Source organism: Micromys minutus (genome assembly GCF_963924665.1).
Source record: "Micromys minutus genome assembly, chromosome: 7".
In the NCBI taxonomy this organism is placed as follows: Eukaryota; Metazoa; Chordata; class Mammalia; order Rodentia; family Muridae; genus Micromys; species Micromys minutus.
The window spans coordinates 75,600,437-75,616,179 of NC_137976.1; the positions used below are offsets into that span (position 1 = coordinate 75,600,437).

A 15,743-nucleotide genomic window follows, 5' to 3' on the forward strand; every position below is an offset into this window, starting at 1 on the left:
TTGGGTATTTTATTTTCACTCACACACAAAAAAAAAATCACAGGCTATGGAATAGCTCAACGTTTAGACAGTTTGTCTAAATGCAGAAAACCCCGAGTTGAAATCCTCAAAATCCTCTATCGATGCATAATAGTGCTGCATGCTATCTTAGGACTCAAGAGACAGAGGCAAGAGCTAGGTCAGCCTCAGCTACACATTCAGCATCAGCCTGAGTTACATAAGACCCTGTCTCAAAGACTGGGAAAAAAAAGAAACTGAAAAGGAAAAGAAAATGATAATATGGCTTAGAATGTTTAGTCTCTGGATCTCAGGAAGTTACCACTCTACAGCATTCCAGGCAAGCCCACACACAGCTCTTTAAAGTGTTGGCATCAGGAACTTTATCTATCTTCCTGGCTCACCTAATACAATAACCAAGAAAACCCTCAATAATACACCCATTTCCCAAATGCAGGATCTGAGATGTAAGCATTGAGCTTATTTTCCCAAGACCAGTGAAGACAGAAGGATCTCTGAAATCACAAGACTTTACTCTTCTACTCCACCCAAGGGACATGGGATGAAGAGGGCAGCAGTCAGTGGTCACTCTGCTCCATTACAATTCACACTAAGTTTACTCGTAGCCTTATACATGTATAAAAATCCCTAGCTTTGGGCTGAAAAAAATGGCTCAGTGGTTAGAGCACTGACTGCTCTTCCAGAAGTCCTGAGTTCAATTCCCAGCAACCACATGGTGGCTCACAACCATCTGTACTGGGACCTCATGCCCTCTTCTGACATGCAGGTGTACATGCAGATTGAGCACTCATACATAAAATAAATAAATCTTAAAAAAAAAATTCCCTAACTTCATCATGCCATCTTTAGTGAAGATAATCCTATGTGACAGGTTCTAGCCAAGGTTCTGAAAAAGGTCTATCTCCCCAAAGAAGTCAAAGTTAATTGGCTAAAGACCCTCAGCACCAACAGTAACCTCAAGAATTTATTCTAAAATACCAAGCTGCCACCTCTCACCCACAAGAACCAATCCCATATTAATATTACAGAGCTCAAAATAGCTAGATTCTCTGGAGATCTTGTTACAAAGATAACATCAATCCCTAATTTTGTGAATAGAATTTCTTTGTTTTTCTAGTCCATAACTAATTCACTGAGCAAAACTGAGTTTGTAGCAGTCATTCCTATAGGATAAATCATATTTATTTTCAATATAAAAATGTTTTGTGGTACTGGAACTTAATGCAGAGCATTTGTTTATTTATTTATTCATTATTTGCCTGATGTTCTAAACCTGAGCTCTCCTACTAGACCAGTGGTTCTCAACCTTGCTAATGCTATGGCCCTAGAAAACAGTGCCTCATGTGGTGGCCCCTAAATATAAATTTATTTTTGTTGCTACTTTACAACTGTGATTTTGCTAGCTACGAGTTGTAAAGGAAATATCTGTCTTTTCCAGTGGTCTTAGCAGTGATGTGGAGGGGTCACGTCCTACAGGCTGAGAAATACTGAATTAGACTCTATGATTAAAATAAACCCAGTAAGAGGCAATGAATGGTGGCACACACATTGTGGGAGTGAATAAGCAGTGACCAGCTTGAGACCCAGACCACAAGAGGGAACCCACTGCCTCGAGGGCCAGGAACCAGAGGCCAGATAGCCCAGAGACAAAAGCCTTGTACAACGGTCATCAGAGAGGCTCCAGCTAGCAACTAATGGAAACCAGATGCAGAGACCCACAGTCAAACATTGAGTGGAGCCCAGTAAATCCTGAAGATGAGAAAGAAGGATTATAGGAGCCGGAGAGGTCAAAGATGCCATAAGAAAATCCACAGAATCAACTAACGTGAATTCACAGGGGCACATAGAGCCTGAGCTGACAATTAGGGAGCCTGCATGGGTCTAACATAAGCTATCTACATATAGGCTACATATGTGTGTAGCTTGGTCTTCTTGTAGGACTCCTAACAGTGAAAGCAGGGCTGTCTCTGCCTCTGTTGCCTGCTTTGAGGAACCTTTTCTTCCTACTGGATGGCCTCTCCCAGCCTTAATAAGGGAAGGTGGCTAGTATTTTTGCAACTTAACACACCATGTTTGGTTATATCCCTAGCAGGCCTGCCCTTTTCTGAAGAAAAAAGAGGAGGAATGGATAGGGTTTGGGAGGAGAAACAGGAAGGAGAGAAGAAAGGCAAACTGTTGTCAGGATATAATATATGAAAGACTAAATTAAGAATTATTTTTTTTAAAAAGTAATAAACCCAGTAAGAGTACCCGAAATATAAATAATCACTAGCAAGACTGGGAATAACTGAGTAGATTGTGGTGGAGATGAATCAAAACTACCTTTTACGTCCGTTTTTCTTAACCCTGAACATGCAAACTATCCAAACTGTGACATTTTTAAGAGTTTTGAAAAAAATACTGAAAAATAGCCTTAAGCTCATCATCAATAAACCAACATGTTAGGTTTTGGGAATTTAGTTAGGTGGTAGAATGCTTGTGAACAAGTCTAAAGACCCCAAAGTTTTGGTCTCTAAAATGAGAGGTTTCAAAAAAAAAAAAAATTGTTACCTGTCTTTGGTCTTGGAGATAATTCCAGGTGCTTTTCAGTAATACCTGTCTTTTCACTTGCTAAACACTGCAGGCAAAATAATAATAAAAATAATTTACCTTACATGACTCCTGAGGAAAAGGCTAAACATCACCAATATGATTTGTAAAATATTCATCATTAATCATACTCTCCTTGACATAGCCCTCTGAATGTTTTTTAATATTCACCAAATAAGTATTCCAAAAACATGTAGGCCTTAGATACATGCAAATTTGTTTTCATATTTTTCAGGACTCTAAGCTAAACTGTTGAAACATTTCACATTATAGTCAATGTTAATGACTTTTCATATATACGACTACTACTCATCACTACCTTCAACCATACTATATTTAGTTTATGACAGCATTCCTTTATAATATACAACATATATAAAAATTGACCAGAACTGGGCTGACAAGAGATTCCGAATATACACACATTTCATAAGTGCACTCTTTATAAAGAGCCATATGCTCAATAATTTCATACCTGACAGCATTCGTTTTTTTTTAATTTTTAAAGAAACTTTTATTTTTTAATATGTGCGGTATAGGAAACAAAACACAAGAAGGCAAGAACAAAGTCACTCAGGCACAAGCAGCTCAGTTAGATGTTGTGTTCTAGGTCCTGCAAGTGTACACACACTTAGGTAGTTGAGAGTATGTAGTATGTGCCATGCTTTTCCCACATTGTGAATATTCACCAACTAAAAACCGCACGCTACAGAAGAATTCTGATAACCAAGAATACGCCATGCCATCTCAATCTGTCAGAAAACATTGTAATCCTGTCTTCCTTGGCAGCAGAAATTCCATAGAAGACAAAAACGGCAGCGGGCCTCTTAGACACACTGGCTAAGTTACAACTAAATTCTGCACTCGCTCAGGGCTCAGCTCACAAGGGAACAGACCGCACTGAGTACAGCGTTCCTAAGCTCACCATCAGCTCCATACGCTACCATATATAGAAGAAGGGGTGTTCCCAATCAAGGAATGTATTCCTATGGCACAGCTGGGAGATGCGCCTAAGGATGTCAGTCTCCTGGCAGCTGTGACCTGGCCCTGGACTTTCTCACACTGTCCAGACATGGCTTAACAAGTTCCATGTTCAAGAGGAACCTTCTTGTCAAACTTTTAACCACGTGCTCTCCTTTAGGACATGACATTCAGATGATGAGGACTGAACTCACCTGACAGCATTCTTAGTATGCAAAGGTTCAACAAAGACTAAGGAAGGAAACACTAACTTGATAAAATGATTCAAGGAATTTAAAGCATGAAAAAGAAAAGTGGTGCTTTGAAAAATAAGAGAATTCTGAAGAAACTACCTACAAATAGGCAACTCAGACCTTCTGCATTCGTGACAAACAATTTATATTCTCTTACCATGGTCTCAGAGGTGTCCTGAAATCCTTCTCCACACTTGAGCCATGCTTTAGAGAGAGACTCAGCTGCTTCAACTGCCTTGACATCTGCCCTTCTCAATTGCTGTGACCTCTCTTCTAGAAAGGATGGGTGTTCTTTATGCCAACTTCTTTTCCTCTGCAGAAGTGATTTTTAAAGCAAAAGAAAACCAACTTTGTTATAATAAATACAATTAGCAATTTAGAGCCCAGAACTGTTGCAGTAAAAGCATAGTGTATGAATGCGTCGGAACCATCACATGGATATAGATAGCAACTAGACAGAAAAAGCAATCATCTCATTAGATGCCTAAAAAGCATTTGACAAAATACAACACCCCTTCATGTTAAAAGTATTGGAGAGATCAGAAATTCAAGACCTATAGCTAAACATAATAAAAGCAATATACAGCAAACCAACAGCCAATATCAAATTAAATAGAGATATACTTAAAGCAATCCCACAAAAATCAAGGAAAATACAAGAATTCCCACTCTCCCATTACCTATTCAACATAGTACTCAAAGTTTTAGCTAGAGCAATAAGGCAAAAAAAAAAAAAAAAAAAAAAAAAAAAAAAAAAAAAAAAAAAAAAAAAAGATCAAGGAGATAGAGATTGGCAAAGAAGTAGTCAAGGTATCACTATTTGCAGATGATATGACAATATATATAAGCAACCCGAAAAATTTTGCCAGAAAACCTCTACAGCTGATAAACAACTTCAGCAAAGTGGCTGGATAAAAAGTTAACTCAAATCAGTAGCCTTTGTTTATACAAATAGTAAAATCAGGCTAAAAAAGAATAGAGAAACACCACCATTTGCAATAGTCACAAATAATTTATCTTGCAGTAACTCTAACCAAACAAAAGAAAGATATGTATGACAAGAACTTCGAGTCTCTCAAAAGATAGAGAAATCTTCCATGTTCATGGATTGGTAGAATTAACATAGTAAAAATGGCCATCTTGCCAAAAGCAATCTACAGATTCAATGTAATACCCAACACAATTCTTCAAAGAAAGACATGAAAAAAGAAATTCTCAATTTCATATGGAAAAACAAACAAACAAAAAAAAACCCAAGACACCGAAAACAATCCATTTTTTATATATTTTATTTACATTTCAAATATTATCTCCTTTCCTGGTTCCCCTCCATAAACCCCTACCCTATCTCCCCTCTTCCTACTTCTATGTGGGTGGCCCTCCACCAACCCACCCCCTCCCACCACCCTGCCCTGACATTCCTCTATACTAGGGCATAGAGCCTCAGCAGGACCAATGGCTTCTCTTCCCATTGATAAACCCAAAAAGGCCATCCTCTGCTACATATGCAGCTTGAGCCATGGGTCTGTCCATGTGTACTCTTTGGATAGTGGTTTAGTCCCTGGCAGCTCTGGTTGGTTGGTATTGTTGTTCTTATGTGGTTGCAAACCCCTTCGCCTCCTTCAATCCTTTCTCTAACTTCTCCATTGGGGACCCGATTCTCAGTCCAGTGGTTGGCTATGAGCAGATGCCTCTGTATTTGTCATGATCTGGCAGAGCATCTCAGGAGACAGCTATATCAGGCACCTGTCCATATGCACTTCTTGGCATCAGCAATATTTTCTGGGTTTGGTGGCTATATGTGGGCTGGATCTCCAGGTGGGGCAGTCTTTGGATGGCCTTTCCTTCAGTCTCTGCCTCAAACTTTGTCTCCTTATTTCCTCCTGCAAATATTTGTGTTTCCCCTTCTAAGAAGGACTGAAGCATCTACACTTTGGTCTTCCTTCTTCTTGAGCTTCATGTGGTCTGTGGAGTGTATCTTCGGTAATCCAAGCTTTTGGGCTAATAACCACTTATCAGTGAGTGCACACCATATGTGGGTTTTGGTTTTTTGTTTGTTTGTTTGTTTGTTTTTGTGAATAGGTTACCCCACTCAGAATGATATTTTCTAGTTCCATCCATTTGCCTAAGAATTTCATGAAGTCATTGTTTTTAATACCTGAATAGCACTCCATTGTGTAAATGTACCACATTTTCTGCATCCATTCCTCTGTTACAGGACATCTGGGTTCTTTCCAGCTTCTGCCTATTATAAATGAGGCTGCTATGAACATAGTGGAACATGTGTCTCTGTTGGAACATCTTTTGGGTGTATGCCCAGGAGTGGTATAGCTAGTAGGAAGTACTATGTCCAATATTCTTAGGAACTACTAAACTGGTTTCCAGGGTGGTTGTACCAGCTTACAATTCCACCAACAATGGAAGAGTGTTCTCTTTCTCCTTGCCAGTATCTGCTGTCACCTGAGTTTTTGATCTTAGCCATTCTGACTGGTATGAGGTGGAATCTCAGGGTTGTTTTGATTTGCATTTCCCTGTTGACTAAGGATGTTAAACATTTCTTTCGGTGCTTCTCAGTCATTCAATATTCCCCAATTAAGAATTCTTTGTTTAGTTCCGTCCCCTGTTCAGTGTATCTGGTTTTATGTGGAGGTCCTTGATCCACTTGGACTTGAGCTTTGTACAGGACGGTAAGAATGGATCAACTGCCATTCTTCTACATACTGACCGCCAGTTGGATGAGCACCATTTGTTGAAAATACTATCTTTTTTTCCACTGGATGATTTTAGCTCCTTTGTCAAAGATCAAATGACCATAGGTGTATGAAATCTAAATTCCCAAAAAGCAAAGAATATTAATTCTTTTAACTCACAGGAAAGGAAGATACAAGAAATCTGGGAGACCATGAAAAGATCAAGCTTTCAAATAATTATAATAGATGAGGAAGAAGAATCCTGGGTGAATGCACAGACCAGATCTTCAACAAGCTCTTCTCCAAACTAAGGAAAAAGAAACACACAAAGCATGATACACACAAGTCCAATGAAGAAACTGTCCCAAGACATATCATAGTTAATACACTAAGTATACAGAAGAAAGAAAGAGTATTAACAGCTGCCAGTAGAAAAATGTAAGCTACTCATATTAAAACTTATCAGAGTAACTGATGATATCTCAAAGGAAACTTGAAAGCCAAAAGTTGTAAAAAGTCATCCTAGATGTGTGCCTAGATTTTGTTCCAGCACTCTGGAGACAGAGTCAGGCAATCTCTGAGTTCAAGGCCAGCCTGGTCTACAAAGTGAGTTCTAGGACAGCTGTGGATGAAAACCCTGTCTAGGGAAAACAAAAAAGGAAGGAAAAAAGAAAGGTAGGAAGGAAGGATGGAAGAAAGGAACAATCAAAACTCTACCAAAACTAAATCAAGTAGACTGTTAACAAACACAAAGGCAGAAATGGTAATAAAAAGCTTTCCAGCAGAAAAGTCTAAGACCAAAGAGATTCACAGTTGACTTTCAAAGAGCTATAGCCAATATCCCTATCAAACTGTTAAAAAGAAAAAACAAGAAAGAAAAACAGAAACAGGAGTATTCCCAACAACTTTCTATAAAGTGAGTATCAGTTATACAATATCAAAACCAGGTAAAGAAAATTAAATTTTCATTAAAAAAAAACTACAGGTTAATAATATTTATGAATATAGATTTTAAAATGCTCAGTAAAATACTTGGAAAGAAAATTTATCAAAAAGATTAACCATGGGCTGGAGAAATGAATCAGTGGTTAAGAGCACTGACTGCTCTTTCAGAGGTCCTGAGTTCAAATCCCAGCAACCACATGGTGGCTCACAACCATCTGCAATGAGATCCAATGCCCTGTCTGGTGTGTCTAAAGACAGCTATATACAATAAATAAATAAATCTTTAAAAAAATTCTACCAGAAAACTTGTAGAAATGAAAATAAATTCAGCAAAGTGGCAGAATACAAAATCAACATGTAAAGATCAATAGTTTTTCTATATCCCAACAACAAACAGACAGAGAAAGGAGGTGGGGGGATCAATCATGGACACTCACAATTGACTCAAAGAAAACGCAATGTCTAGGATAAACCTAACCAAGGAAGTGAAGGACCACTACAATAAAAACTTTAAACGTCTGAAGAAGGCAGAAGAAGACCTCTGATAAAGACAGTAAAATGAAAAAACATGCCATTTTCATGGAATGGTAGAATTAACATTGTGAAAATGACACTTCTACCAAAATCCATTTACAGATTCAATTCAATCTCAATAAAAATCTCATCTCATCTGCAGAAATAGGAAAAAAAGATAGCCTAAAGTTCATACGGAACCACAAAAGACTCGAGAGCAAAAACAATCCTGAGCAAAAAGAACAATGCTTGAGGGATGACAGTTCCAGACCTCTAAGTATATTACACATCTATATTAATAAAAACAATATGGTACTGGCACAAAAATAGACACATAGACCGACAGAAAATGGAAGCCCCAAACATGAATACATATAACTTCAGCCACTTAATTTTTACAGAGATGCAAAAAACAATCCCTGGAGAAAAGCAGGCACTGAGAAGTGACCTGGCAGTCCAACAGTAGTGGTCCATACTTTAACCCCAGCACTCAGGAGGCAGAAGCAGAGGCAAGCAGATCTCTGTGACCTGACGCCAGACTGGTTTACAGAGTGAGTTCAGGAAAGATAGGGCTATACAAAGAGAACCCCTGGAAAAAATAATAATAATAAGAGAGAAGAAAGAGAGGGATGGAGGGAAAGAGGAAAAGGGAGAGAAAAAAATAAGAGAGAGAACGGAAAGGGAGGGAGGAAAAGAGGGAAGAAAAAGAAGAAGGACCGGAGAGGGAGGAAAGGAGGGAGGTATGGAGGGAGGAAGGGAAGGAGAGAGAGAGGGAGGGAGGGAGGGAGGAAACAAACAAGCTGAGCATTTCTCCATGAGCCTTGCTTCAGTACCTCCTCTGGGTTCCTGCCTTGAGTTCTTGCCCTGGTTTACCTTCATGATAGATAAACCTATAGATGAAATAAACCCTTTCTTCCTGTTCAAGTTGCTTTTTCGTCATGGTCTTTATTATAGCAATATGAAGCAAACTAGGGGGCTAGAGAGATGGCTCAGTGGTTAAGAGCACTGACTGCTCTTCCAGAGGTCATGAGTTCAAATCCCAGCAACCACATGGTGGCTCACAACCATCTATAATGAGTTCTGATGTCCTCTTCTGGTGTGTCTGAAGACAGCTACAGTGTACCATATGTAATAAATAAACATTTTTTAAATGAGTTAAAAATAATAAAAAAACAAACTAGGACAATACTTTGAGTTCATCTTGCTACTGGCATTTGAGGCAAAAGCAATCTACAGAAATATGATCTTACATTATTCCAATCAGAAAGATTAAGAATATAATAAACTTATATATAGGATATCCACCTTAGTGTTTGGTGAGAAACTGATTAGCATGAGGTAAAACTCTTAAACATCTGGGTAACAAACATGTCCATGTTGAATGTGACAGTAAGTAAGGAGAACGATGATTTTTTTTCTAATGTACATAAATGAAACTTTTCTATAATTTACTTCAAGTGGTAAAATGTGTATATGTAGACTTTATATATACATGTATATGAAACTTTTCTATAATTCAAGTGGTTAAATATGTATATGCAGATGACAAGAACTTGTGCATATAGTGTGTGGAATACGGAAAATAAGAGGGCTATTGAGATGGTTGTTTAAATATGCTTAGTCTAGGGAGTGGCACTATTTGGAGGTGTGGCCTTGTTTGAGGAGGTATGTCATTGTGGGGGTGGACTTTGAGACCTTTCTCCTAGCTTCCTGAAGACAGTTTGCTCCTGGCTTCTTTTGGGTGAAGATGTAGAATTCTCAGCACTATGCCTACCTATACACTGCTGTGTTTCCTGCCATGATGACAATGGACTGAACCGCAAAACCTGTATGCCAGCTCCAATAAGAGTTGCCTTAGTCATGGTCTCTGTCTCTTTACAGCAATGGAAACTCTAACTAAGAGAGATAGTTCAGAGGACACTTGCCATCTCAGGACTGAGTTGTCAGTGCTAAGTTCAACCCTGAGACCTACATAGTAAAGAACCAACTCCCACAAGTTGTCCTCTGCCTTTACACATGATCCATGGCACAAACATACACAGAGCAAGCACAGTGTGTGTATGAATATATGACTGAGTATATATGTATGTATGTATGTACATATGTATTTGTGCCGATGTGTCCAAAAGAGTGCAAGTGCTCACAGAGTTAGGGGGGTATCAGATCCCTGGAGCTATAAACATTGTGAGCCGCATAATGTGAGCTCTGGAAACTGAACTTGGGTCCTCTGCAAAAGCAATACACAACTGAACACTTAGCTGAGCTATCACTACAGCCATACAATGATACCATAAGACACCGAAGAAGGCCTGGTGGGGACGGTTCACTGGCAGCACTTACTGCCAAGTCAAATGACCCACATACTTAAAGGAAAAAAACTCTACAAATCCTCTGATCTTACCACTCAAGTTGTGGCATGTAAACACGGCATACACGTGCTTGCCTCCCATAAACAAATGAACAAACAAAAAAATAAAATACTTAAGATGCTCTGTGCTGATGAATGGCCAGAATTAATATTGTGACAGTAGCTACATCACCAAAAATCTCTTGATTTACAGATTCAATACAATCTCCATCAAAAATCCCAATCACACTTTTCATAGAACTAGAAACAGTCCTAAAATTTGTATGTAAGTGCAAAAGCCTCTACAGCCAATGAAATCCTTACCAGAGAGATCCATGCTGTGACATGTGATCTCAAATTATAGTACATTACCATAATAACCAAAAATAGCATAGTGCCAGCACAAAGACTGACATGTAGATAAATGAAGTGTAAGAGAGGACCCAGAAAGAAACATATACAGTCACAGCCACCTGGATTGTGACAGCCGTCTACAAAAACCTACAATGCAGAAGAGACGAACTCTTTAAATGAAGATGTAAATATTGGATTTCCACATGTAGAAGAATTAAACTTGATCCCTACCTTTCACCAAAAGCCATTTAAAAGTGGATCAAAGCCTCAATGTAAGACCTGAAACCTTGGAACTGCTAAAGGAAAGGAAATAGTGAACACTTCAAAATACAGGCAGAAGCAACAACTTCCTTTTATTTTATACACATTGGTGTTTTGCCTCCATGTACTTCTGGGTACCATGTGTACGCCTGGTGCTCGAAGAGACTAGAAGAGGGTGTCAGGTTCCCAGTAACTAGAATTACGGGTGATTGTGAGCCACTGTGTGAGTGCTAGGAATCAAATCCAGGTTTTCTAACAAAGCAGCCAGTTCTCTTAACCACTGAGCCAGCTCAACAGGTCTAACAAGGGCTTTCTTTTTTTCTTTTTCTTTATTTCTTTTTTTTAAAAATAATTGTATTTAATCTTTTTTTACAGTCCAGATTTTATTCCCTTCCTAGTCCACACTCTGACTGTTCCACATCCCATACCTTCTCTCCACTCTTCATCTCCATGAAGATGTCCCCACTGCCCAACCCCCTACCCCACCAGACATCCCTACTCCCTGGGGCCTCCAGTCTCTTGAGGGTTAGGTACATCTTCTCTGAACCCAGACCTGGCTGTCCTCTGCTGTATATGTGTTGGGGGCCTATCAGCTGGTGTATGCTGCCTGGATGGTGGCCCAGTGTCTGAGAGATCCCGGGAGTCCAGGTTAGTTGAGACTGCTGGTTCTCCTACAGGGTCGCTCTCTTTCTCAGCGTCTTCCAGCTTTTCCCTACTTCAACCACAGGGGTCAGCAGCTTCTGTCCACTGGTTGGGTGTAAATATCTGCATCTGACTCTTTCAGCTTTTTGTTGGGTCTTTCAAAGGACAGTCATAATAGGGCCCTTTTTGTGAGCACACCATAGTCTCAGTAATAGTGTCAGGCCTTGGGGCCTCACCTTGAGATGGTTCCCATTCTGGTCCAGTCTCAGGACCTTGTAGACTGTCCTGAAGGTGTTTATATTTTAATGTTAATTCACTTCCCTAAAAAGTGCTGCCTAGTTATATGACTCCAACTGAACCTTCCCATTTTAATTAGTAAAATAAAGGAAAGCCAGTGACTGGGCGGGGCGAGGGAGGTGGAGAGGGCTGAGAGCTCTGAGGAGGTCAGAGGATGGAGGATGGAACTTATGTGCCTACTGTAAAAATTAACATAGAGGCTTAAAAAAAACTAACACTGTAACTACATATGACCCATCTATGCCATTCAACTGCATCATTCAGTTATATACTGAGAAGACTCTATGTCCACACACCAGACAGATACTTATATATCCATGCTCATTGCTATTCTATTCACAGTAACCGGGGAATGGAACCAGCCAAGATGTCCATCAGCAGATGAATCCCTTAAAAAAAAGTAATACAAACATAATGAAATTTCATGAAAGCAGAGGCATAACATTTGCAGTAAAGAAAATGAAACTAGAATTATTATGTTAAGTTGAATACATCAGATTAAGAGAACTGTTTTCTCTCATTTGTGTAATCTACACTTAAAATTATGTGTAATCTACACTTTAAATTATATGTCACACACACATGAGAAACTAGGAGAATCATGGGAGGAGGAAGACATCTTAAGAGATGGTTATCTCTTAACAAATGAAAAGGTAACAAAGCACATGAACAGGAAGCAAGACTGAGGATACAGCTAAGTCAGCTGCGTGTCTGCCTCAGATGCACAAAGCACAGTCCCAAAACTGTATAGACTCGGGTGAGGTCGGGGCACATGTCTGTAATCCCAACACTCAGAAATTATATACTGAGTCTGAAGATAGCCTAGAATATAAGATGCTGTCTCAAAATAAAATAAAAGGCGAAAAAGAAGCAGCAGCAAGTGGTGCTATCTGAGGAAAGGAAGGTTAACCTCTAAAAGAGGGTAGGACAATGGGGAGGGGGATGAGTTAATGACAGTAAAATGACACACATGTATGAAAATGCCATAATAAAACCCATTGCTTTTAATAATAACTAAAAAATAAATTTAAAAAAATCTGAAGCGTTCCTTCATTTTCCCATTACCAAGAAATGACATGTCAAGATGACTGTGAATATAAACCAGGGTGAGGGCCCTCAGGAGACACTGGCTCTGTTAGCCATAAAACACATTGTCTACTGAATTTTTTGATAGTCTGGAAAAAAAAAAAAAAAAAGACAGCAGCATGCACATGCACCATGCATGGTGCCCATGTGTTCATGAGGTAAAGGGAAGGAAATAGAAAATGAGTAATAATCTTAAAATTACTAATGTTAGTGTTTTGATGTCTTGGTTGTAGTATAGTTTTACAATATATTATCACTGGGGGAAACAGGGTAAATATATCTGAGATCTCCGTTATTTTTTACAATTATATCAACCTATAATTGCCTCACAAATACATATAGAAAAGAAATATGACAGGTGGTTAATGTTTTCATGATGGAATTTTTCACATGATTTTATCTCATCTATGAACATATATTACTTTGATGAAAAAGAAAATGTTTTCCCTTAAATAAGGTATTCTATGTAAATTATTTGTTATATAGTCTTCAGTAAGTTAGTTGTTTGTCTTCCATTTTAAGGCTATGACAACGTCTAGAATAAGATATCAATATGAAATATTGATATCCAGAGACAGAGAATCAGAGTGAGCAAATTATCCAACAAGATAACCAGATTACACTCCTTTATACATCTTCACATAAGCCCAATGACCTGTCACATCTTCCCTAGTAGAAAAAAAAATTCCAGCCATTATTTGTATAACTCTACAAATAAAGATTCTAGTTATCCATTACTCTAAAAATGCCTACCAATAATTATCATGAATTCTCCCACATTCAAGCCCCACCAATGAGCTTCAGATTGGGCTGTATATATCTGGAAATTCAGTGGGACTTTCCCACTGGCTTTATCAGTCATTATCCCTCTCCAATTGAGTTTATCCCATGCCATTCTGCACTCTAGGACCAACTGATTCATTATTGCCTTTTAAATACTAAGACTCCAATCAACTCATCTAATGACTAGTCTGTGGGATGTTGGAGATTGGTTCTAATGCTTTGATTCAATTGGGAATCTGCATGCCCAAATACTAAAGGTCCTTGTCCTCAGTTAGTTTTTGATCAATCAATAAAGATGCTAGTAACTAGTGATTGGGCAAAGAGACACAAGCAGGACCCTTAGAATTGTGCAGGCTAGGACATCAGGAGGGGAGGGGCACAAAATTGTAGGGAAAGAAGGTTGGGACACAGGATAGGCAGGAGATAAGTGGCAACTGGCCACTTCCCTGATTGGGCCTGGGGTTACAAGGGAAGGCTTAGGAGTACCCAGTCTTTGAGGTAGCAAAGGCATTTTAAAAATAAGCTAATGCTATCCAATAATGCTAATAAGCTATCCAAAGTTGCTTCTGAGCCGGTGCATGTGTGCAATCCACTGTGAGTACTAAATGGTATGCACAAACTCACCACTACAGTGGGACTACTATAAAATGAACCAATTCCTTCCATATTTCCTAATGGTGTGTCTTTGATCAGTTTTGGTGAACAGTCTTACTCATTTCCTAGCCCTATACAAGCAAACACACAACAGAGTCTATACTTACACTCCTTTATACATCTTCACATAAGCCCAATGACCTGTCACATCTTCCCTAATAGAAAAAAAAATTCCAGCCATTATAAAGGTCCACCAAATTTCTATCTAAACAGCTTTCTTTCTTCCCTATGTTCCAATTGTCTAAAATTAACCCTATTCTGAATAGAACTCAATCCTTCTAGAACAGTAAAAGATTCTTATTCTTTAATAGCTCCTTCTCTTCTGCCCTCTTGAAAATCAAAAGCTATACTTCAGTTCAAATGGAATTACACACTGTTTAAATAATGTCTACCAAATGATAGTCATCAAGCAAGAAGCACTTATAGAAGATCTGGTGTTAAGAACCTGTAGTGGTGTTGGAGATGTGCTGGCTAGTTTTATGTCAACTTTATATAAGCTATGGATATCTGAGAAGAGGGACCCTCAATTAAGAAAAAAAGCTTACATAAGATCAGGCTGTAGGCAAACCTGTCTGGCATTTTATTAATTAGTGATTAATGGAGGAGGGCCCAGGCTACTGTGCATGTTGAGGCTCTTAGGCTGGTGGTCCTGAGTTTTATTAGAGCAGGCTGATCATGCCATGAGGAGCAAGTCAGTAAGCAGCACTCCTCCATGGCCTCTGGATCAGATCCTGCCTCTAAGTTCCTGCCAAGCTTAAGTTCCTGTCCTGACTTCTTTTGATGATGAGCTATAATATGGAAATATAAACCTAATAATCCCTTTCCTCCCAAAGTCGCTTTTGGTCATGGAGTTTCCTCATAGCAACAGTAATCTTAAGTCAGAAGGTGCCATCAAAAAGTCAATTTTCCTTATTTCTCTTATAATCTTTAAAAATCTCCCCTTGCTTTTGAATGTGCTTATATTTTACTATAGGATGCACATCTCAAATGAGTATCATTAGTTTGGAAATATTTCTCTAGCTGTTACTTAGGTTAACAATGTCTTGTGCAAAAATTCTATGACCGAGAAGTTGAAGAGCTGAAGCTGATTTTCAAAATTTCTGATCAGGGTATTTCTCCATGTTTCTTCATGCTAGAATACTTGCAAGTTCATCAGATAGTACTGCTTATGGCGGCTGTTCTAAGCAGCATAAATTGGAGACATCATTCCTAATCGTATTTATTCTAAGGAATCAAAAGCACAGACACAAATAATCCCAATACTAGTCATGAAATTGTTACAAATGAAACACACAAAATTCCATAGGAATACAGAAGAAAGGTCCTAACTGAGATAAATAGGGGAAAGGT

The 15,743-nt window shown here is 38.8% G+C and overlaps 1 protein-coding gene across 1 annotated transcript in view; it reads right to left on the bottom strand.

The window, feature by feature from the left end:
* SPIDR (scaffold protein involved in DNA repair) overlaps window positions 1-15,743 on the bottom strand; it is a gene marked incomplete at its 5' end in the record, with an annotated part of 232,876 nt that overhangs the window by 215,156 nt on the left and 1,977 nt on the right. The window contains 2 exons of the mRNA XM_080919387.1: window positions 2,569-2,635; window positions 3,979-4,134. Of these exons, the coding sequence (XP_080775513.1) occupies window positions 2,569-2,635; window positions 3,979-4,134 (223 nt within the window). The remainder of the gene's footprint in view (window positions 1-2,568; window positions 2,636-3,978; window positions 4,135-15,743) is intronic.